General features: G+C 35.2%; 2 protein-coding genes across 2 annotated transcripts in view; both read left to right on the forward strand.

Annotated features, from left to right (window-relative positions):
* The window catches only part of Ptp36E (protein tyrosine phosphatase 36E), a 625,696-nt gene that overhangs the window by 308,707 nt on the left and 291,011 nt on the right, over window positions 1-25,978 (forward strand). The window contains exon 4 of the mRNA XM_089638731.1: window positions 20,099-20,217. Within this exon, the coding sequence (XP_089494857.1) occupies window positions 20,099-20,217 (119 nt within the window). The remainder of the gene's footprint in view (window positions 1-20,098; window positions 20,218-25,978) is intronic.
* On the forward strand, window positions 4,980-8,171 carry LOC149418303 (juvenile hormone esterase-like). The gene is made up of 3 exons (XM_089638725.1): window positions 4,980-5,281; window positions 5,805-7,159; window positions 7,915-8,171. Exons 1-3 carry the CDS (start codon window positions 5,063-5,065, stop codon window positions 8,159-8,161), a joined length of 1,821 nt encoding a protein of 606 aa, XP_089494851.1. The 5' UTR covers window positions 4,980-5,062; the 3' UTR covers window positions 8,162-8,171.

Here is a 25,978-nt window from a genome sequence, read left to right on the forward strand (position 1 = left end):
CGTCAGTGACCAGTGACCAGTTACATTGACTGTAGTCGACTTCCTCTTGAGGATACCTCCGGTAAGGATTTGCAAATGAAAAACAGACCCCACAAATTTCATCGGATAACTGACTCGCAGGGCCAGCCCGGCCAATTGCTTTCATATTTATGGGGATAAAAGTGTACAGTGCTTACACATTTATTATTTATATTTTTTTCTGGAAATCGACAGCTAACATTTATTTCAGTTTGAACATAAGTATTATATGGCCAAAATAAACCAATTATGGATTTCCTCCTAGTGACTTTACCTCTACTGGGACAGCACAAAAAGGAATAAGTAAATTAAAATTGTAAAATAATTAAACAAAGCAAAAGATTATATAAAACAAAAAAATTACAAAACAAAAAAATTATAGCCATCTAGAGAGGTTGTAGATATAAATCAAATCATAATAGAAATATAAACAATAGAGACATAACATTATTCACAAACCATCAGAGAAATATAATTTTATGAACCTCTTGTATCTGGTAAGTTCACAATTGAAAATATCCACCTTGGATAATACACTATTGTAATTATTGTATTGTCTGTTCAGGCAAGAATTCTGCTTACATTTTAATAAGGTTATAATCTTATCTCTGAAGGAATTCATGGGAGCCTGGATGAAACTAATACATTTTTTATGCGTTATGGTGCCAAAAATTATTTATCCACGATGTATTATTATTCAACTTTGTAAAAGCAACATAACACGTGTACGGTGATAGGAATCTTATCAAGATAAGTTGAACAATTTCTTATTTAAAACATTTTAGGTAATAAGTCTCTGCTGTCCGATACATACCGATCGTGGAAACATATTTTTCACAAAATAGTCTCCTCGGACAGTCGATATCGCCTTTACGGGTTGAACACGATGATTTGCACAGCTTGTGCGGATGGCATCCTCGGTGTGGTAGGTTTTCACTGTCATGCATTTGAATGAAAGGTGCACTGGACACTCACGCCAGCACCAGTGACATTGACAGTAAATGGTTCTAAGATGAGGGTATCTTTCTAAACTAGGCAAAGTTTCTATCGTTGAAAGGTATAAATATTGCTCTGTTATCAAAAAATGTCGATTAAAATCCGTATCTTTTTCATGACATCAACCGATCGTTAAAGTTATCGACTTAAATATTCTACAATAATGAATTAATGAATGAATCTCTTGTTATGTAACTGCCGGCCATTAGCCAAACTTACCCGTTATTGAGCTTTTTGACCCACATGTCAAATATTTACATTTGAGGTATTTGATCATAATATTTATTTACAATTAACTAAACTTTTACCGTAACATAACATGTTAAATGATTATTTTATTAATAGCTATTCAAGGAAAAGTCTAAACTTCTGATTAAACTCTACTTTGATACACTGGTCGAATGTACTAGGTTTTTCCGAGTTAATTAGTACCATTTTTGGCTTAAATTTAGCTTGCTTCTACACTCAAGGTTTTATCAATTTCGATACCAAAATTGAACGCTGTTTCTTTAGGAACAATATCTTATGCCAAGGTATTTATGGAAGAGTGTTTCTCTTTACAAAATTATCAAAGATCCCTTCGTTCATTGTCTTATCTTTGTTATGCAACCCCATTTAAAATTCGACATATTTTACACTGTAATTTAGTGAGAAAAATCTCCATAGTCAAGTGCCACAGCGGTGCGCCGACGTTTCGTACTTTCCATTGGATATTCAATCAATATCCGCCTGTGTGGTGGTATTCTATGAGAGACTACGCGAGTAATTAAATATCGCTTTGTCCACATCATGTTGGTTTAACGTCAAGCCAAAAGAGCAATATCGTATAATGATATCGAGAAAACGCATGGAGGTTCTTTGAAAATGTCGATACTGTCGATACTCTATATGAAACCATGTTTTTTTATTCTTTTATTTATTGGATAAGATTTTTAATAAATTTACAAAACAAGTTTATTTATAAACAATCTCTGCTGTGTAATTTTTGTCACGCTTGACAGCTGTTTAGCCCCATGAAGGCATTATCAGATATAACTTTATGTTAATCATCTTCTTGAATATGGAATTATATTTATATTATATTATTTGATTGAAATTTATTATTATTTATTGATGTACCAAATGTACAACAAATATATGCTAAAAATATACTATTGAAACTATTCAAAAATATTGAATCCTCCACAATACCGCGTATTCATAAACCGTTTTTATTGTTAACGTAATTCATTGTTAACAGATCTCTAATGCACAGACGCAATGTAGGCATGCTGAGTCTGTTCTACAGGTATGCTCTAAGGAGCTAGCAACATTGATCCCAGGTGCACCGGTGCACGTGCGTGAAACTTGACGTACACCAACGAAACACCCGTTCACAGTTATTGACTTCATGAGGTTGGATCGTTTCTTCGACTCATTTTTTGTGTCAAGACGGCTCGTGTATGGAATAAGCTACCGGCATCTGTTTTTCCTGCTTCGTATAATCCGGGCCTCTTCAAGACCCGCACTAATCAATCCTTTCCTACAGCCTCTACCTTTACCCACTCACAACGCTGCCCAAACGGATTGCGAAATAGCTCCCCTGTCATTAAACTGTACAGACAGGGGCGCTCTTGTGAAATGTTCCATTAAGAGGAAGCTACAAGCCAAAAATGTGTATATTCTTGGTTTACCTTATATTGTAGGTAATACGCATTAACATCGTTTGACAAACGGTGTCTAGAAACGTTCGATTTCAAGCACAAAACTGTTTTTTTATTTATTTTGTTAATAATTTAATAAGACAGCAAAAAAGTTAATCCAGTGAAATTGTCACAGATACTCTTAGCTATGATATTATATTTTTTAAAGTTGTTTCCTTTACGCGTTCACACATTTCTATTGAAAAAAATTTTTTTTGGTAGTTTTTATTTTTTATTTTTATTCTACTAGAACGAAACGATAGGAAAACCTTCAATTCATCTAAAGCATATTTTTGCTATTCATAATGTACACCAATTCGTTATAAATATTAATAAAAATAGTGATTTAGCATTAAGCTCTGCCTTAAAAAAAGATAAATAAATAATGTAAAATTAAAAATCAAAATGGAATTCTGAAAATTATCTTTGATGAAAAATAATTGTTTACCAATGTTTGTTTGCGTTGCGTGGTTTTACTAAAGAAGTCCACGCCATAAATAACACATCATTGACTCAGTGAGTCATAAATATTGTTTTCTTTTTCACCAAGTACACTGCTGGGCCTACAACTGTTCAAAGAGCATTGCATAAATAATTGTAAAATATCGTCTTGTTGCGAAATTATTCAATCGTAGCATTTTTTTTAACTAAAGAAATAAGGTAATTACGTATAAAATTGTATTTACATTGGGTTTCTTCATATTATGAGGTTTGAATACTACTCTTCCATTAGTGAGAGGTTGGTACCCTAAAATAAGTTCTTCCCCTATTCACATCTGAAAACCATACAAATAATCCTGTAATATTCTATTTTTACTCCATAATTTATTTCTTTCTTCTTTCTAAATTCATAAACATATTATTATTTTAGTTTAATTTTCATGATTACGATGTTACCATAACCATATATCGTCCATATTCCATCGACCATATTCCATTGACCATATTTCATGGGCCATATTCCATCGGCCATATTCCATCGACCATATTCCATCGACCATATTCCATCGGCCATATTCCATCAACCATATTTCATCGGCCATATTCCATCGACCATATTCCATCGACCATATTCCATCGGCCATATTCCATCAACCATATTTCATCGGCCATATTCCATCGACCATATTCCATCGACCATATTCCATCGACCATATTCCATCGGCCATATTCCATCGACCATATTCCATCGGCCATATTCCATCGATCATATTCCATCGATGGAGACCATCTTCACCACACCCGTCATTCAGGGGGGAATCCAGTAGTTCCACCTACTGCTAAGACAATAATACTCTTACTTAGGGCGAAAACTGTTTACCGATATATGGAAATCGGATTCTGGATAAATTGGCTTCTGGACTGAGGGAAAGTCGAGAGCAAACATATGCTAATTTACAGAAAAACAAAAAATGTTTAGTACGTTTATATAATTTTTTTAATATTTTGGCCGCTAGACTTAAAATTCTTACCACACTTCACAAACTCAAATAATATGTACCATAAAGATGTCTTAAATCTGTTAAAATAATAATTCTTTATCACAAATCACATCATGGATTACATATATTATTACACATCATAGAAACAAAGAATAAAATTAAGATGATTACCTAAGTTATCTCTCATATTGTAAACATGAAAGTAATTTCTCCAATGTTATGAATTTATTGTTGTGTATGTGTTACATTACCTACTTAATACGAACTAAACCTGAAACGGGAATCCTTCCCAGTTAATGAATGCAATGCTTCACTATTCTGTAATTGTATTTTTTAGTATCAATTTATTTTTTTAATCCTAAATAAGAACAGAAATGTATACTCTTTCACAAAATTATGCATATAGCTTATGTACACACCTCTTCCATCCTCTTCTTATGAAAGAGCAGTATAAATCATAAGATTCAAAATAATATATTGTAAATTTTAATTTCAAACGTTTAATTAATAAAAAAAATATTTAAAAAAACTCTACTATTTATTAACTCACTCGCGAGGTATTTAGAAAAAGTATGATAAAATGAAACAATAAAATTCATTTACAAAATAATCAAAATTATAATTAAACTAATAAAAAATATCAAAGTTTTATTAAATAACCTGGTTAAAACCCCTTATCTCAAATTCATCTGATAAAAACATCAACATTACGTTTTTACCGGTTGCAATACAGGTTAGCTGTCATTTTTTAATGATAACACGTCCTCATAATGATAAGACTCAAATCGTGGTCAATACGATATCGAAATCTCCGATAACTGTCAGAGACACGTATGTATTCATTACGCGCTGTACACATGGCAGTAATTAAATGTAAAGTTTAATTTAAATTACCTGCATACTTTTAAATTTAACTTAAGCGAAATGGGTGGCTCTCCCCTGATGAGTTTCCGCGCTTTGGCCGCGTTCTCATTGTTCAACTACTTTATTGTTTCAACGTTTTGTAATGATATCGGCATGGTCAACATTCAACAAGGAAGACTCATGGGAAAGATTTTCGATACTGAGTCCAAAAGTGCAAAGTTCTATGCGTTCAAAGGAATTCCGTACGCGCAACCACCGGTGGGAGACTTAAAATTCATGGTGAGTTTTTTTTTAAATTATTTAGTTTGTTACTTCTGGAATTTGTTCTATCTTAACCTACCGTATTTTTAACATAACTCGTTAAAAGAGCCTTAAAATTACCGCACGGTTTTTTTTCCTTCATAATCTGTGTTTTCGGTAAACTGATTTGCAATGAATCGTTATCAGTTATACAGCCACTGAATTGATCCTCAAAAATGATATAGACATGTCACGAATAGACGACTTTAAAACACTTCTTTACTGCAGAAAATCTGTGTGTCTCAATAAAAAAACTCTGGTTTTAGAAAAATTTAACAAATCAAATTCATCGTGAGCTATGGAGTTTCCAAATATATTCTTAGGTCCTCTTTAAATAAATTAATTTTATCACATTTCTTTTAAAAAAAGTGTTGAAACTTGGACTGAACTGAATACAAGCGTTTATATTGCTTTTGATAAAACAAATTGTTGAATATTTTGTCTTCTTCTCAGGTGGAGTCAATGATCAAAATGAATAAACCCAGATTTATGTATGTTTCAGCCACCTAAACCTCACTCTGGTTGGGAAGGAGTTAGAACTGCTTACGAACATGGAGATTTTTGTTTACAAGCAGAATACCCATCTGAGGAGGGCATTGGATCAGAAGACTGCCTCTTCTTGAATGTGTACACCCCCACGCTGAAGCACAAGTCTCTTCCCGTCATGGTCTTTATCCACGGAGGCTTCTTCCGCGAAGGTTCCGGAGATGACACCTGGTATGGTCCAGATTATTTCATGGACGAAGACGTCATCCTTGTCACAATAAACTACAGACTTGGTGTTCTTGGTTTCCTCAACTTGGAAAATGAAAAATACCCTGGAAATATGGGAATGAAGGACATAGTGCTGTCTCTTAAATGGGTCAAGGACAATATCAAATCTTTTGGCGGTGACCCGAACAAGGTGACTATCTTTGGACAAGGATCTGGAGGAGTAGCAGTAGACCTTTTATATCTCTCCCCCATCGCTAAGGGCTTATTTCACAGAGCTATTCTTCAAAGTGGCACCAGTCTCATTGCTTCGTACTTGGAATGGCGACCGAGAGAACGCGCATTTTACCTGTCCAAAATTATGGGATACGATATAACAAGTGAAGCCACATTATTGGAACTATTTAATGAAATAGATCCAGCGTGCCTCCAAGGAAATTTAACTAGAACTATTGACGTGGACGAAACAATCTTCAAACAGATCGGCGTAGTCGTTTTTTCTCCAGCCCTCACTACTGAAAAAGAAGGATTCATAACCAAACTTCCAGAAGAGATCTTCAAAAGTGGAGAAATCCCTGACCCAACTATTCCTGTTATGATTGGATACAATTCAGAAGAAGGGATTTTGCACAATACTTTTTACATCCAAAGACCACACTTTGTTAAAACTTTGTCGAAGAGATTTCCGCATTTGTTTCCTTTGAGAGGATTATTTGCAAAGTTCGCTTCCGATTATCACTACGAAATTCAATACAGACTGACATGGTATTACTTCAATGAGACTATTGATCCAAACAAGCCTACAGTCTTGAAAGAATTCCTGAACTACATGAGCGACGAACATATCATACCGATTGACAAATCTGTTAAAGAATACGTTAAAGTATTGAAGGCTCCGGTTTATTTCTACAGATTTTCTTATGACGGAGGTCTGAACTACTTCAAGGCTCAAGCGACTAAGCCTGTTCGTGACAAATTAGACCAACCAGTCGCTGGAGCCTCAGAAAAGGACGAACTATGCTACCTCTTCAAGTGCGACAAATTAAAAGAAGAGTACACAGCTCTCCACAGCGCTGAGGAAGAACCCAAGGACTTGAAAACAATTAAGAGGATAGTTAGGCTTTGGACAAACTTCGCTAAAACTGGGTACGTTTAATAATTACCTATATGTTGCTCTCAGATTTTTTTACAAATGAGAAGTTTTGTAATATTGATTGTTTGTTTCAATATTATTGTTGGGATTTACAAACTTTTAAAAGCTGTCATTACAAAGGAGGACAAACTCATTGTTTCATCCACAGTCATAGATCACACATTTTATTTTATTTCAAACCCTGCTCAAGTGTTTTATTTACTTGATCATACCATATCTTGTACTTATTTGAAAAAAAAAGAAAAAAACGATAAAGCATAATGGAGCAATGGATGTATCACTTTATTTGACTTTCAAGTGATGTAAACATAAAAAAAATATTTTATTTTAATCAATAGGTACCTACCTACTCAATTTCAATAGCAAAATTACTGTCTCGAGTTAATGCTCACATAAATTTTGAAAGCGTTCGAGTAATTTAAAGTAAAAAAAATTCTACCATGTTCGAAAACAGGAGATGCCTTACTTTATGTTTATTCCCTCTGCTACACCCATAGATAATAAAAACAAAGGTAGACATGGGATGAAAATCGTGCTGACTGTCGTTGAAAAAAGCAACGAAACCAATGAAAATAATGTCTTTGTTATGCAATTAGAGACAAAGAAGGACGCCGCCGCCGGGCGTACATGCGATTTCTAGTAGTAGTTATGGGTTAGTGTTTTCATACTAATAACGTTCATGGCCCATCTTCATTGTTCCTATTATCCTTATACCAATGTATAAGCATGTTTGCGTTTTGTCCTCTAGAAATCCAACGCCCAACGAAGAAGACTCTGTCCTAGGAGACTTCAAATGGCAGCCAGCTGAGAAGGGAAGGCAGAACTTTCTGGACATTGACGAGATCCTCGAGGTCGGAAGGGACCCACACGGTGATAATGTCGAGTTCTGGGACGCTATGTATGAATATTACAATCCTTTGGCCACCGATGGCGTCTTGATTGACAAACCCAAAGATGAGAGTGAAACTGAAAAAAATGGCAAAGATGAATTGTAATTTATTTGTATTTTTTTAATAATAAATGCATTTATACAAAACGTTTGATTCACTCCCTTATAGATCTGTTTGTCAGACTCTGTGGTGTATTTAAAATATAATTTTATAAGATTCTTTTTTTTGCATGTTTGGTGATAGAATTTGATTGTCATAGCGGGATGCTGAATTATTCAGCCAGTTGAGAGTATCGGTAGTCACTTGGTTCAGCTCAGATCTGCCATAGAGGAAATGATATAGGGGCCACAGATTCTTCTACGATGTGTTGTTCTATCCACATAGTAGTATCTTACCGTGGTAAATTAACGGCCATCACCAATAGCAAACAAATTCTAGTAAAACTTTTACAATATCTGTAATTTGAGGAAAATAGTTGATACAGCTCGCCAACATAGAAAATATAATATATATATATATATATTATTTTGTTATTAATAACAAAAAGATACACGAATTACATTACACAATATAATACAGTTATTAATTACATAATGTATGTATTTGATGTACCCTCATAAATAAGCAGGGCTTCTGTGTATGGGGGTGTTATTATATTGATTTAAATTTGATATGATTCAGTACAAGTGCTCAGAATACTTTTTAAGGTGGCTTTTAAATTATTTTATATTTGTATTTATGTTTCTAAATTTTTTCTGGTAATGAGTTAAAAAATTTAACTCCGAGATATTTATGGTTGAACTGTCCTATTGTTTTTTTTAAATTTCGGTGTAGGAAGTATTGACGTTTGTTTAAGATTTCTGTTAATTTTAAAGGTTGCAACTTTATTTTGAATATAATTTTTATAAATTTGTAATCTTGCATAGTAGAAGTATAATGCACTTAATTTTCTGACCTAATATATATATATATGTGTTATGGTTAAGGTTTTCACGGGTTTAAGATGTGAAATAATTTTCTCGGTTTATCCGCGTACCGTAGTTCTTAAAAGGACTTTTTAACTCCTGACGTTTCGGGCAGATCTCACTGTCCATCTTCAGAGACCTTATATCTTGAGCTTTGTTTCAAACTGAACGCTTTCGCGTGACTGTTCGGTCCAGAAGTCAAGATAAAGTTGGTGCTTATCAATTCTTATGTCTACCAACTACGTTACGCGGGCAAACCGAGAAAATTATTCCACATATATATGTATTTCTACCATAAAAATATACAAAAAACGAGGTAATATAAACATGCGTGATGAAAAAGAACAAAAGTCAAAGCATGAGACTTGAAATATCGTAATGTAATTTTTTTTTTGTGTGAAACCGCACAAGTGTCCAACTGCTCCCAACCGTCTGAAGCCAGTGAGACCCTGGAATCAACCATGGAATCCCTAATTGGGGTATTTTGTGAAGCTGAAGGTAGTGAGGAGGGGAAGGAGATGGGAAAAAGAAGGTGAGGAAGTACATGGCTATTCAGATCTGGTCACCAAACACGGCTAAAGCCATTCCAGGCAACGATTCAATTCTGAATGGTGGTCTTACAATAGGGTGATACCGTAAGTATCTTCCACTCTGGAACGTTACGCAAATATACTATATATTATTTTATATGAATAAATTGTCAAATAACACAAATTAATCAAATAACATTTGATTTGAGCCCGCAACCTACAGCTTGCTAGCCGAGAGCGTTACCCCTAGACCACGGAGACCGTTCATTATTTTTTGCTACCTCAGACAAACTTCTGATTTATAATGAAAATGATTTTTTTTCTATAGCTTTCCATTTACCTGACGTAAATCTCTAAAAAGTTTTCTTTTTAAATATCTATAAAAATTCTAGGTCCATAATTATTGTTGCTTCAGTCATTGGGTTAAATACATCAGTGGCTTCAGAGAAGCAGGCCGATTTCTTCTTTATAGATAAGACGAAGAAAGAAGGAGTTAGCGCAACACGGCATAACACCCCAAAAACAAACAACAAAAAAAGACGATATTGATTCGACAGGAATCGCCTTAGTTACTCAAGAACTTTGGTAAGTCTGCTTTATCCAGTCAACACAAACACATTTAAGTTTTTACCTGCTCCGTGTTACCTGAATGGTTATTTTAACATGAACGCTCATCCATCAATGTTAATCTTCTATCTTCGTGAAGAACACTGAACTTCCCTAGACCTAGAAGTATGATATATAATATGAAAGAAAACTGATGTCAAATTAAATAAGACTGCCAATAAGTCCAATATAGTTGGTTCTTACAGTCCACGACTTGCGCATAAGTCATACAGAACAAACAAATAAATAATTAACAACACAAAAGTACAGAATAAAGTATATAAAGTATTACACAAAAATAATTTATCTATTTATTTGTTTTCATTTGAAGTTTTGTATAAGTTTGCATCAATCTCACTATCTCATTTATCTTATAATTAAGGAAGAGAAAAATAGATCATTTTCAATTTGAATAGGTACTACCTTAAGTCTTTAAAATAGGTATGTAAAATAACTACATTATGAGTTGGTTTTATTTATTTGAGATTTTCAATTTATATTTGTATCATTGGTAACACCTACATTTTAATATTTACTGAACTTTAGCGCATTTGTTGCACAGTGAACATGTTACTTGATTGCAATTTATTTTGTAGATTCTGATAAGGTTATCGTAAGGTTTGTTTTTAATATTTTTATAAAAAGTTTTGCTATAGTCTAAAATGAGTGTGTTACACATTAGTCACGTTGAAACAAATGCAATACATACTGTTGCCTTAGAAAATGTTTCGATCCATGAATTTCAATGTGTATTTATATATTAAAAAAAAAATTCTGGGATTTAAAAATTTCATAAATCATTTATATATATTAAAAGATACATAAAATAAAAAGCCGACTTCCAGTATTAATTTTACAATATACGATAGGGTATTTTTACTGGTTTTATGATAAAGCAGACGTTTTAATTTTTTTGTTATGTTGACGAATACATTTTCTAAAACGATTTGAAATGTGCCATTTTTGATTTGCCGACATTTTTTTGGCATTATTGATGTCACGCCTGCCAACGTCGGTAACATAGATCGTACCAGCCAGTAGCGTTTTATACGTCAATTATTTATTTATTTTTTGGACTACAATAATAAATTTGAACCTTCCCATCAATGTCAAAGTGTTTAAACTTATATTCGCCGAAAACTCAAGAGAGAAAAATCCGGTTATAATAGAAACTTAAAATTACAAAATCACAAATACCTCCTCCGTCAAAGGATACGTAATATCTACCTAAAATTACAATATTAAAAAAACTCACTCAAATGACGCGTAATACGTAACGTAATTTAACCTAAAAAATGTTGTTTTTTTCTGAAACTATTAATTATCGACGAACTTGCTTACTTCAGCACACTTTATCTTAAAATATCGACACGTTTGGGTAAAAGGGTTAAAATCATTGATGTATTGTATCCAGATGAGTCATGAAGCGAAAAAATAGGTTCCTCTTTTTTGCCTCCAACTGACTCCACAATCTCTCCCAACGCTCTAACTAAAATTATCGATTTCGGTCTGCACGCATCGCTTATCGCGTTCTTATAAAGTTTCAACGAGATATTATTACGAAGTAGCACCTCTAATTGTAGCTCTATGGTTAAAACAGGCAATATTATTCTTAGCCCTTCGTACCACGGGTCGGTAAGCAATCAATGTAAAACGTAAAGCAGTCGACGTCTTACAGCATTTGGTTTATTGATTATACGATACATATATATGGTGACCGGATAAATCATCACAATGATAATTCATCACATCTTTAAAAAGTTATATAAAGTCATGGAAAGTGATGAAACAAAAACTTTATTAACTGGGTTAAGTAGGTTAGTTTAGTTTAGGTTAGGTTAGGTTAAAATTTTAGTTTTTTCATAATTTCTAATGTATTTATATATATATTTATATATATGGTTCCATGATATATATATTGCTTACCGACCCGTGGAACGACGGGCTTATTCTTAGATGTATTCAGGTGCAACATGTTGTTGCGTCATAAACAATAGGACCATTACTCCAATACTGCCAAGACATTTAAATTTGACGGCCGGCATAGTCCAGTGGTAACGCATTGGACTGCCATTCCGAAGGTCGCGGGTTCGAACCCGGCGTGCGCAAATAAATTTTATTTGATTAATTTGTGTTATTTCACAATTAATTAATTAAAATTAATTAAAATAATATATAGTATATTTGCGGCACGTTCCCGAGTGGAAGATACTACCAGTATCGCCCTGGTGTAAGACCACCATTCAGAATTGAAACGTTGCTCCAAATGGCTTTAGCCGTGTTTAGTGACTAGATCTGAATAGCCAGGTACTTCCCCACCTTCCTCTTTCCCTTCCCCACTTACCTTCAGCCTCACAACATCCCCCAATTGGGGATGCCATAGTCTCACTGGCTCCAGACGGGAGCAGTTGGGACTCTTGTGAGGTATTCACTATAAAAGACATAATGTAGTATTAAGATGACTGTGAATTATTTTCTGTAAACATATCAAAGCAACCAATTTCTTCTAATTTAAGTGTATTATTATTGAATCAAGACGTACATCTTACGAAAAAAAATAATATTTGAAAATGTTTAATCAATGTCACCCGAAATGAGATAAAAATATATTTATGTTATATTATTATAAATATATTATACGCCCATACGGGCTTTTACAAACATGTTATATGTACATAATAATTTAGTGGAACAGTAATCACGAATTAAAATGTTCTATTTTAAAATTAGAGTGCACAAATTGGTGATTCTGTAAGGAAGAAGTTGTACAAAGATAAATATTTTTTTTATAAATACCGTTGTTTTTTTGCTCATACAAAAATATTTATGATATTATTTTTTTCATTTCATCTTTTTTACCTTAAAGCGTTGAATTTTTAAAAAGTTATATTTATTTTTTCCTTGTACCTTAACCCCTGGATACTTGTATAGAACCAATGAAGAAGAATAGTATTATTATTAATATTGAGGCATGTTATTATAGCCTTCTTGTAACTATATTCTGGGTAGTTGAACACATCTACAATTTCTGCGAAATTTTTGCCAACAGCATGAAATCTAGGAACAAGCGAATATCTAATTGACTAAGTCCTGATGTTGTTGTTGTGAGTAGTTTTAGTTGGTACGCTTAGGGTGATTAGGCTCAGTAAATCAGGGCTGTCCATAAATCCATTACTAATTATTTTGAGCCAGGCACAACACACTTCTGTAGGTTTATATCTTCAGTGGCGAATAAGGATTAAGAAGCAGTTAGAGGTTTGTTTTAGATATTTGCTAATTACTGTCAATGGTGCTTGAAGATCCAGGCTTAATGGCATTTTCTTTTTGCATTTAAAAAAAAATTAGTTAATTATGGTTCATTCTAGAGTCTGACTGATTTTAACAAAGCCTAGCTCTTTAAAAAGCAATCAATAATATTTAAAAATACTACTGACGTAACACTATTTAAAAATATATATATATATATATATTTAACGTTCTTCCACCGTTTGCCTTTAGGAGGATTTCTTTAATGATTATATTTAATTATATTATTCATTCATCTTGACAGTTAATCTGCAAATCTTTTATTTTCTCAAAATAACAGCGCGACATCTGTGAAAAGTAATTATTGCTCCTCTATTACTACACTTGTTAAACCAAGTAACTAAGTACAATAAAAATAACTTCAGTAATCTTCAAGGTTTTTTTTTTTAAAGAATATTTAGAATAGTGTACATCTATTATAAAACCACTATAAACATATTCTATTACCTACGTAATAGTATTTAGACTTCCCAACATTGAGTCATAACCTTTTGGCTTTCGTAACATTTAAAGGGAGTTCTTTGAACATTTTGAAACCTTTATAATAAATATTTTTGTGGGTGACCGGATAAATCATCATAATGATAATTCATCACATCTTTAAAAAATTATATAAAGTCATGGAAAGTGATAAAACAAAAACTTTATTGAATGGGTTAAGTAAAGTTAGATTAGGTTAAATTATTTTTTATCATTTTTAATGACTTTATATCACTTTTTAAAGGTGTGTTGAATAGTCACTGTGTTGAGTTAGCATGGAACCGTTTTTAATTTCAAAAAGCATTTTATATTATTTCTATTTATTTATTCAAAAAAACGTACATAACACACCTACATAAGTGGAAATAAGTTATTATTAATTTTGAAATGGAATTCCGCCACGAATTATCATTTACTTAATTTAAAATAATTAAATATCTAATAGGGATTAGTTTTTGGGGTATTATGCCGTGTTGCGCTACCTCATTTTTTAGCCAACGTTTCGGACAGCATTGCAGTGTCCATCATCAGGGCAGAGGTGTGCTCTAATACTGTTACTAATACTGTGATACCGTGATGCCAGCGCCAACCCTCTAAGAGCTGACATGAATTTATCATTTTAAAGTGGTTTTCTGCGTTTAGTTCTGGTGTAGATGTCAATTACCGGATACCAAGAACTACTGAGTTTAGCTCCATTGTCTCGATTAATATTTACGGTATTTTTTGTGATTTTCAATTGCCGCAATGAAATATCTGTTCATTGAAAAAATGACGCAATATTAATAATATTCCTACAATACGAGTATTGTGATGGACTCGCCCTGGGATAAATTTTTTTTATTGTTGATTTATTATGGTGGGAAAGAAATTTTCAGTTGGTCTCACGACATAGGAGATTACCAGATGTTGGACAACTGATTTTAAAACAAGTGTTTAGATTTATTAGGGTAGAGAAAAAAAAATAGGAACATGCACTGTATCGGCAGAGACCTCCGTGATGGTGGTTGATAATAGTAAGCCGAGCTAAAATGCTGGTGGGCCAACACGCCACTGGACTGGGGGTAGTCAAGTTTCATCCTTTGAACGAAGAATTAGACATTTTACTGGAGAAGTAACAATTTATTGGTTTTGAAACGATTTAAAATTAATGTGACAGGTTCTAGGGCCATAATTGATGTGTTCCTTTAGTGCATTTCTGTCTTTTGAAAACAGAAAGCATTCAAAATTCAAAAGAACATAAATTAGAAATCGCATATGGTGATTTGGGGGGTTGGTTTGGGGAGGGGGAGTCTGGATTTGAAAGCGCGGGGAGACGGTCGAGAGAGTCAGCGTTGAAGAACGGGGGAAGAAAGACAGTTAGCGTTGAAGATCGGAAGGAGGAAGTCGATAGTCGTGGTTAGAAAAAGCGGTTCAAGACAGTTAGCGTTGAAGATCGGAAGGAGGAAGTCGATAGTCGTGGTTAAAGAGCCCGGGCGGATAGACAGTTAGCGTTGAAGAACGGAAGAAGAAAGTCGATAGTCGAGGGTGAAAAAAGCGGTTCAAGAGAGTCAGGTTTTGAAAACGTTGGGAGGCGGGAAATAAAGTCAAGGGGGTCAGAGTTTCAAGGTCTGGGAGACGGTCAGGAATAATCAGGATCGGTCAGCGTTTTAAGATAGTCGAGTTAGTAAAAAACTAGGAAGCGCGTCAACAAGAATTAATCATCGGGACGCGAACACGGCTAAAATCATTTAGTGTAGAAGGTGCGGTTTTCTAACAGCATGAGTTTTCTGCATGTGACTGTGTTTGTTTTTTTTATAATTATTTGGATTGTTGACACTAAGATGTATCGGTAAGTCTATTATAATCTAATTATTAACACTTATTTCCTTAATGTAAACCAAATAATCCAATTGTATTTTGAAGTAAGGGTATTCAACTTGAGCACTATAGGTACCCGTTAGCGAAGGAGGTCATAAATTACGAGACCTGGCCATTAAAAAAGGGACGAAGAACGGTTACCCTGAAACCGCTTTAGATCATCCAACAATAGACATTGTTTATGAGTTTAAAATGATTTAATAATTCTCTAGTAGTTATATTTAGCGCCAAAATTTATAGAACACAAACCATTGTATTTATGCAGTGTTTTTATAGTAACGGATAGAATGGTAAATTAAATGCTTCAATGCCTGTTATTTGAAAATGAGTTGTCGTATCCTCCTTGGGAATTCAACTTATTCTATACGGAATTCATAAAATATATTTAATTAAATATAATTTATTCAAACATCACTCTTTTAATTCATTTTTGAATCGGAATAACGCAGCGGATCGAGGCTAGTCGCCGAGAGAGTGCATCTGTCTGGCATTCCTATTCTATCAAGCGAGATTTTAATTATTCATAGGTTTGACGGGGACGAAGTATACGAATTTTCCGTAGGCTGTCCTATCTTACCAAAGCGACAAAAGCGAAGGGAACGAAATTTTTAATTTGGCTTGCCTAATAGGGACTTTTGTGTTAGCAAAGTCGATAACCCTGGATACCGAGATAACGTCTATTTTAGTATAGCAGCGCCGGCTTTTTCCCCTGCTATTGGTGTGGTTGAGTTATTCCCGTAAAAGCACCGGTTTCTGTCGAAGGTGTTGGCGAACCAGCCTTAGATAGTCACCCGGAATAGACCCCTGTTTCGAGTATTTTCAGCTGGTGAGAGGACGCTTTCACTGAGTTCAGATCGAAGGGAACGAAAATTGCTAATGGGCTTTCCTACTTGAGTTAGCTGGTAGACGAAGGAACAAAGCGGATAAGGGCTATGCTATTCTTGGCTGGCGTGTGAGGAGGATTTTCTCGCTGACAGAACGAAGGGATCGTGACGAATATGAAGTTGTTTCGGCGCTTTCTGACGTCCTTCCTGTCAAATTCAATAAGTACTTACCCCACTATAGGAGGAGAAGTCATCCAGAATTAGGTTGGAAATTGACTCCGACTGAAACCGTTTGAGCTGACGGAGATCGGATGATTTCAGATTCACGACCTGATGATTCCAGTATCCCTGATCCTTAGCGCCGGAAGTCGAGGATATCAATTTCTACTATTCTTTGATATTTGAAGCGAACGGAGGGTAACAAACGATAGAGCGAATGACCATGACTTTGAAGTGGGGTAAAATCTCCCGTCTAGGAAACATTCGTTATGTCGGATGGACGCCCTCATCCAAATTAAATATTGACATGACTATTTTGAGTGTGGACGAAAGACTTGAAGTATGTTCTGTATTGTACATATGATAAATATGTGTCATTACCTCTACTGGAACGAGAAGCTGTATAGACTGGAGCCAGGAGCTATTTGGAGTAGCGTGACTGCAGAGGCGAAGTCGAACAAACTGAAGCTGAATTCATCATTATTTTTACGAGCGTAAACCAGAGGGGTGTTCACGGGACTCCCGAACTCCTGACGTTGCTGATGCAAACCACTTCAGTATATGTTTATGTTTGAGGTTAGTAGAGTGGACTCCTAATTTTCGGCATGCTGGCGAAGCTCAACTCATCATCGATTTGGGGGAGGTTGACGCGACCTAAACCTCGCGCTACCCACGTGGCCCAAATGGTTCCTGACACCAGGCAATCATGCCACCGGACCGGAGCAGCCCCTTGTACCTAACGGTATAAGATGAATCTTCATCATTCATCATCAACATCAACATCAACAGTTACCACCAAGGACCCACATTCCACCTTCATCACCCTCCGGCAGGAGGCAAAACATGTCATTATTTCATCTGTCGCTGAGCGATATTCAATTCATTTCTGGAGGTATTGGGATTGGACCATCAACTTGGCTGCTCTCGAGCTGGTCACGTTGATGGATGGGATTTGGACGGAGACCAATCGAAAGCAACATATGTTTTGTCTCTAGCTATTCCCGAAAATACCTACTCATAGAAATAACTCACAAAACTAACAATCCATAGTCAAATCATTAACTTAGAATTTTGTGCATCTTGAATTGAATTATCTATAGCGAATTTCATGTACTTGTAATTAATTGTCTCATTATATTAGCACATTATCAACTGCCGCAACCGGAAACGTTTGGGCGAGCAAACAAGGTAGGAAAAGGTAGTTAAAATCAGGGTAGTCGGTCATTGTTTTATTTTCAAACCATACAGAATGTAACACGCCTCATCTAAAAAGAACCAAAGTTACCACAACCAATTAAAAGGATCCTTCAATGAATTAATCCCTGTCGAAACAAAAAATTGACACAACGTGACATATTAATTCGTTAAGATTGAAGGGTTGATAAACCGCGAGAAGTTGCAAAAGCAAATCAAACGAGCAGAAGATTGATCCGTTAGTAAGAAACTTGGGGGAGGCGGAAAACATTACAGTATGTTTACAAAAACAAATCGAAGAGACAAAACTAATCTCTAAATAGTATAAAACAATTTTTAATGACAAACAGTTGAACTGAATAATATCAAATATAAACCAATATAACAACACCCCCATACACACAAGCCCTGCTTATTTATGGGGGTACATCAAATACATATATTATGTAATTAATAACTGTACTTTATTCAATATTGTGTAATGTAAATCATGTATCTTTTTTTTGACTAATAAAAAAAAATAAAAAATAAAAACTAATGTTTATAAGACACGTTTTTTATGCATAGCACAAAGGATAACAAATTATTATAAGCAATAATTATTCGCCTGAAATATCCATACAAATTTTAAATATCTCCCGAGTAAAAATAAATCAACCCGGCGCGTTATTTTAACTCGGTAGATATTTTGAATTTGTATGGATATTTCAGGTGACTAATTATTGCTTATAATAATTTAGTATAAAACAAAGTAGCTATCCGCGCTTGTCTGTTTGTGTGTTTAGTTCTTCTGATCTACGCAACAGATTTTAACCAGGTTGTCGTTATCATTTAGAGAAATTCTTCCGGAAGGTTGATTATATTTATAGAAAGTAGAGAAAAGTTTTTTTATCAAGTAGTAAAAATATATTTTCGGGCGCTTACATTGCTAACGCTGGTTAAACCTTGTGAGATACATCAAAATAACACCAAACAATGCCGGGCATACGTCAGCTAGTAACCATATTATAATAAACCAGCTGAAGTGTACCCTTCTATCAATATATTCCAGTATAAAACTTCCGGAAGAAATTGTCTAAATTATAGAGAAAACCATATTAAAATCCGTTGTGTCGCTTAGAAGAACTAAGCGCACAAACAGAGAAAAGCGGATAGTGACATTATTTTAAAATATTCAGAAAAAATATTTCCTGAAACCACTTATACTGTTTAAATTCATTTTCAGCGAAAGGTATTTATTAACCTTGTGAAAAATTTACAAAATCATCCCATAAAAACAATATATTACATCTATTTAAAGATGTATTTTAAAACTTAAAAATACAAATGATTTGACTGTAGATTGAACCTTCTTTCATAGAAGTTGGAGTCGACCACTCTACCGACCTCGCCAAATGCCGATCGAATATGATCGACATTTATTTCGTATGTTATGCTGTAATGTCATCCGATTTCAGAGAAATGAATATATGTCCGTGTGGCTATATATCACTGCCACCAAGTTGATAGAATGCATTGTCATACAACGAGTTTATCTGCTGAGTTTCAGCTTGATCGGATGTCGGGAAGTGAGTTAATTTTCGCATCTAAGATTTGCATTTTTTCGTCACCAAAAACAAAAGTGAAAATCAAATAGATGTATTTAATTTTATTTTTTCACACTAACCTCACACGGGAGGCCCTGAGGAGAATAATTTGTGTAATCTTTGGGGATGCTCTGTGGAGGGTCTTTTTAAGAAAAGGAAGAAGAGGAAGTTCTGAAGAGGAAAAATATAATAGATGGGTAGGAATCTAGGGATTATTGTGTTCAGGAGCGACGGACACACATATATCGGCACTACGCAGCTTGTGACCAGCCTCCCAACGCAGCTTGTAGGCAGGCGTATCCTGAACACACCTTACCCTATGTACCCGGGCACCCCTGCTAAGTCACCAAACGTAGCGAACCACTTGGGGTGACCTATGGCAGAGTTGTTAACCAATAAATGGTTCATGGGGCGGCGATAATAAAGGTTTGATAATGTCACAAATAAAATAACTTCTTTATTTTCTTTTTTGCAGCTGACGAAAACGGTTCCATATCCGCTACTATCCCCGACAGGCCCGTGGAGCTGAAGAACTTCGTGAAGCTGTGCGACCAGAGGAGAAAGTTCCCCTGCCTTTACAAGCTGGAGTACCAAGTGAGTGGCTTTACTTTATTCCTTTTGTCAAAATGCGTTACTTTAGCGATACGATAATAGCGTTGAGACTGAGAGCGTTGTGTTCGAAATAAAATAAAAAAGTGTGATCATCATCTGAGCCATTTGGGCAGAAATTGTAATTGCCAAATTTAATTATAATTGCAGAAACTGATAATCTGAATGAATACTAATAATAACATTGTAATATGAATAATTAATTTACTTTTATAATTAATTGTACAATCCCTGCATCCTCGTTCGATACTCGTTAGGTACTTTAAACGTATTCCTACTTTGTAGTGGATTTTAAATCAGAAAAAAATCATTTGAAAGTAGGTATTGAACTCAAACAAGTTTTTACAGTGTGTTCAAATACGCAATGTCTATAATGTTTGTAAAATCATTAAAAATTAATTTGGTTTCTCTGAAATTTGTGTATTCTTCCCGAAAAACGTATTTTTTCCAAATGTTCGAATAAACGAGGAATACTGCTGGTCGATGGAACAAATATCTGGAAACAAGTATTTCTTTAAGTTAAAACAAACGGATTTTCAAAAACAACGTGAGTTAGATATGATGTGAGATTTTCACGACCAAAAGTATCACATCGGCCCTGATGATGGTTACTATAATGCTATCCGGAACGTTGGCTAGAGAAGGAGGTAGCGCAACACGGAATAATACCCCAAAAATAAATTTCTATAACAAGCTTAGTTGTAAATTACCTAAAATACCCAACACTATTGTGTGAAAAGCATATAATATATATATGTTAAAAAGTAAATTATAATAATTTATTATTCCATGTTGTTCATACTGGAAAATGTGGCAAAAATAAGTAGTGTCGTGTCAGTACCTACAGAGCGATACAGATATAATAAAAATATATGCTTATACACTCTCCATATGCAAGTTGTCAGGATAAAGAACTGCATATAAAAAGTCATTCATACGATTGTTTTCACACAAAAAACCAATATCTGCCATGTAAATGCCCAAACATAGAAAAAGTTTACCAATATACATACCTTGGTCTTACAATAGATGTCAATTTTAACTGGTCAAATCACATTGAAAATGTATGTAATAGATTAAGATCCATATTAGGGAAATTTTATCACCTAAAAAACTTTGTCAATAAAAATATATTATACTGTATATATAATGCATTAGCGGAATCAATTATAGGATACTGAGTAAATAGTTACGGATTAACGTATAAAACGTACTTAAATAAAATAGAACAATTACAAATCCGTTTCCTAAAATTGATATCAGGCAAAAAAAAAATACAATTATGTGTAGGCGATTATAAAAAAATGTTTTCTTTGTGTAATGTGCTCTCTATACATAGTAGGATAGATTACCAACTAACGCTAGATGAATTCTGGAATACAGAATTCAAAAAACCTGTAAACCATAACTACCCTACTAGGCATAGAGAAGCACAAATGTTTATTATTAAAATATCGCAAAATGTATACGGAGATAGAACAAAAAGACATAAAATTCCGGAATTGTTTAACTCATTACCAGAAGATATTAAAAATGAGACATGTCATTCAAAAATAAAAACGAAAATTAGATCGTTCTACCTCCGTCAAACATAAAAACAATTAATATTGTGGTACCAAGATATCAAGTTGAAATTAAATATATTGTTATAAGCTAATAAATAGAAAAAGTGAGAGATTTCTTACAATTAAACTGATTGATCAGTTTTGTAAGATCTGTAATGTTTTAAACAAAGGAAAGAAGCCAGATAGATCTTCTTAACGGATTAATATTTTGCTCGTTTCGGTTTGCAACTTCTCGCGGTTTATCAACCCTTCAATCTTAACGAATTAATATGTCACGTTGTGTCAATTTTTTGTTTCGACAGGGATTAATTCATTGAAGGATCATTTTAATTGGTTGTGGTAACTTTGGTTCTTTTTAGATGAGGCGTGTTACATTCTGTATGGTTTGAAAATAAGACAATGACCGACTACCCTGATTTTAACTACCTTTTCCTACCTTGTTTGCTCGCCCAAACGTTTCCGGTTGCTGCAGTTGATAATGTGCTAATATAATGAGACAATTAATTACAAATTAAGTACATAAAATTCACTATAGACAATTCAATTCAAGATGCACAAGATTCTAAGTTAATGATTTGACTATGGATTGTTAGTTTTGTGAGTTATTTCTATGAGTAGGTATTTTCGGGAATAGCTAGAGACAAAACATGTGTTGCTTTCGATTGGTCTCCGTCCAAATCCCACCCATCAACGTGACCAGCTCGAGAGCAGCCAAGTTGATGGTCCAATCCCAACACCTCCAGAAATGAATTGAATATCGCTCAGCGACAGATGAGATAATGACATGTTTTGCCTCCTGCCGGAGGGTGATGAAGGTGGAATGTGGGTCCTTGGTGGTAGCTGTTGATGTTGATGTTGATGATGAATGATGAAGATTCATCTTATACCGTTAGGTACAAGGAGCTGCTCTGGTCCGGTGGCATGATAGCCTGGTGTCAGGAACCATTTGGGTCACGTGGGTAGCGCGAGGTTTAGGTCGCGTCAACCTCCCCCAAATCGATGATGAGTTGAGCTTCGCCAGCATGCCGAAAATTAGGAGTCCACTCTACTAACCTCAAACATAAACATATACTGAAGTGGTTTGCATCAGCAACGTCAGGAGTTCGGGAGTCCCGTGAACACCCCTCTGGTTTACGCTCGTAAGGATAATGATGAATTCAGCTTCAGTTTGTTCGACTTCGCCTCTGCAGTCACGCTACTCCAAATAGCTCCTGGCTCCAGTCTATACAGCTTCTCGTTCCAGTAGAGGTAATGACACATATTTATCATATGTACAATACAGAACATACTTCAAGTCTTTCGTCCACACTCAAAATAGTCATGTCAATATTTAATTTGAACGGGGCGTCCATCCGACATAACGAATGTTTCCTAGACGGGAGATTTTACCCCACTTCAAAGTCATGGTCATTCGCTCTATCGTTTGTTACCCTCCGTTCGCTTCAAATATCAAAGAATGGTAGAAATTGATATCCTCGACTTCCGGCGCTAAGGATCAGGGATACTGGAATCATCAGGTCGTGAATCTGAAATCATCCGATCTCCGTCAGCTCAAACGGTTTCAGTCGGAGTCAATTTCCAACCTAATTCTGGATGACTTCTCCTCCTATAGTGGGGTAAGTACTTATTGAATTTGACAGGAAGGACGTCAGAAAACGCCGAAACAACTTCATATTCGTCACGATCCCTTCGTTCTGTCAGCGAGAAAATCCTCCTCACACGCCAGCCAAGAATAGCATAGCCCTTATCCGCTTTGTTCCTTCGTCTACCAGCTAACTCAAGTAGGAAAGCCCATTAGCAATTTTCGTTCCCTTCGATCTGAACTCAGTGAAAGCGTCCTCTCACCAGCTGAAAATACTCGAAACAGGGGTCTATTCCAGGTGACTATCTAAGGCTGGTCCGCCAACACCTTCGACAGACACCGGTGCTTGTACGGGAATAACTCAACCACACCAATAGCAGGGGAAAAAGCCGGCGCTGCTATACTAAAATAGACGTTATATCGGTATCCAGGGTTATCGACTTTGCTAACACAAGAGTCCCTATTAGGCAAGCCAAATTACAAATTTCGTTCCCTTCGCTTTTGTCGCTTTGGTAAGATAGGACAGCCTACGGAAAATTCGTACACTCCGTCCCCGTCAAACTTATGAAAAATGAAAATCTCACTTCATAGAATAGGAATGCCAGACAGATGAATTCTCCCGGCGGCTAGCTGTAACCCGCTGCGTTATCCCGATTCAAAATGAATGAAAAGAGTGATGTTTGAATAAGTTATATTTAATTAAATATATTTTATGAATTCCGTATAACCTAATCGTTAAATATTATTACTGGAGAATTATTAAATCATCTTAAATTGCAGAAAACAAAATTGTCTAGCTCATAAACAATGTCTATTGTTGAATGATCTTAAGCGGCTTCAGGGTAACCGCTCTTAGTCCTTTTGTAATCGCCAAGACCCGGTCACTTCAACGCATTAGGTGATTTATGGCCTCCCTTGCTAACAGGTCCGGACCTATAGTGCTCAAGTTAAATACCCTTACTTTAAAATACAATTGGACTATTCGGTTTACATTAAGGAAATAAGTGTTAATAATTAGATTATAATAGACTTACCGATACATCTTAGTGTCAACAATCCAAATAATTAAAAAAAAAACAAACACAGTCACATGCAGAAAACTCATGCTGTTAGAAAACCGCACCTTCTACACTAAATGATTTTAGCCGTGTTCGCGTCCCGACGATTAATTCTTGTTGACGCGCTTCCTAGTTTTTTACTAACTCGACTATCTTAAAACGCTGACCGATCCTGATTATTCCTGACCGTCTCCCAGACCTTGAAACTCTGACCCCCTTGACTTTATTTCCCGCCTCCCAACGTTTTCAAACTGACTATCTTGAACCGCTTTTTCTAACCACCGACTATCGACTTGCTTCTTCCGACCTTCAACGCTAACTGTCCCGACCGTCTCCCCGCGCTTTCAAATCCAGACTCCCAAAAACTGACTACCCGCCCGCGCTCCTTAACCACGACTATCGACTTGCTTCTTCCGCCCTTCAACGCTGACTGTCCCGACCGTCTCCCCGCGCTTTCAAATCCAGACTCCCCCTTCTCAAACCAACCCCCCAAATCACCATATGCGATTTCTAATTTATGTTCTTTTGAATTCTGAATGCTTTTTGTTTTCAAAAGACAGAAATGCACTAAAGGAACACATCAATTATGGCCCTAGAACCTGTCACATTAATTTTAAATCGTCTCAAAACCAATAAATTGTTACTCCTCCAGTGAAATGTCTAACTCTTTGTTCAAAGGATGAAACTTGACTACCCCCAGTCCAGTGGCGTGTTGGCCCACCAGCATTTTAGCTCGGCTTACTATTATTAACCACCATCACGGAGGTCTCTGACGATACAGTCATGTTCCTATTTTTTTTTTCTCTACCCTAATAAATCTAAACACTTGTTTCTAAAGCAGCTTTAAGGCCAACATCTGGTAAACTCCTACTTCGTGAAATCAACTGAAAATTTCTTTCCCACCATAATAAATCAACAATAAAAAAAATTTATCCCAGGGCGAGTCCATCACAGCTCCCTTCTGGAAAAATAATAGTGGGAGTAGATACGGAGATAAGCTATTGTCAGCTATTATTGTTCCATCAACTTAGCAGCAGAACACGTTTGAACTCGCCAATAATACATTTTTTTTCCCAACCTTCCTAGGTTTCACTCGCTCCCCACTGCCCTGTTCTTGTCGCTAAAATTGTTAAAACTCCTAATCCCTTTTACTTTTTATTTTATTTTTTTATATATATATTTTTTTTCTACGAAAGATTTCCCAATCCGCCCCTGTCTCGCTCGACGTTCTTATTTTTTTTTTCCTTGGCCACACGCTATCAGTTAAACCTCTGGTAGGTCCGTTATGGGGCCCTCGCTACCTTTTTTGTGTTAGCGCCGTTGTTAATTGTTTTATGACTGAGCATACAGTAACCGAGATCTTGAGAGTTATTTCGTATTAATTATTCGCATTTTTAAGCGTTGGGTAATTTGTTTTGATGTTTTAATTCATGTGAATAGGACTCCTTCTATATGAAAAATCTATTAGTGTACCTATATGTTTTGCGGTAATTCAGTTCCGTCTAATTAGAGTGGATAATCTCTTTACCAATTTAATTGAT

The sequence above is a fragment of the Hesperophylax consimilis genome, chromosome 13, assembly GCF_061612785.1.
Source record: "Hesperophylax consimilis isolate HC1 chromosome 13, BYU_Hcon_1.0, whole genome shotgun sequence".
NCBI classification, from domain to species: domain Eukaryota; kingdom Metazoa; phylum Arthropoda; class Insecta; order Trichoptera; family Limnephilidae; genus Hesperophylax; species Hesperophylax consimilis.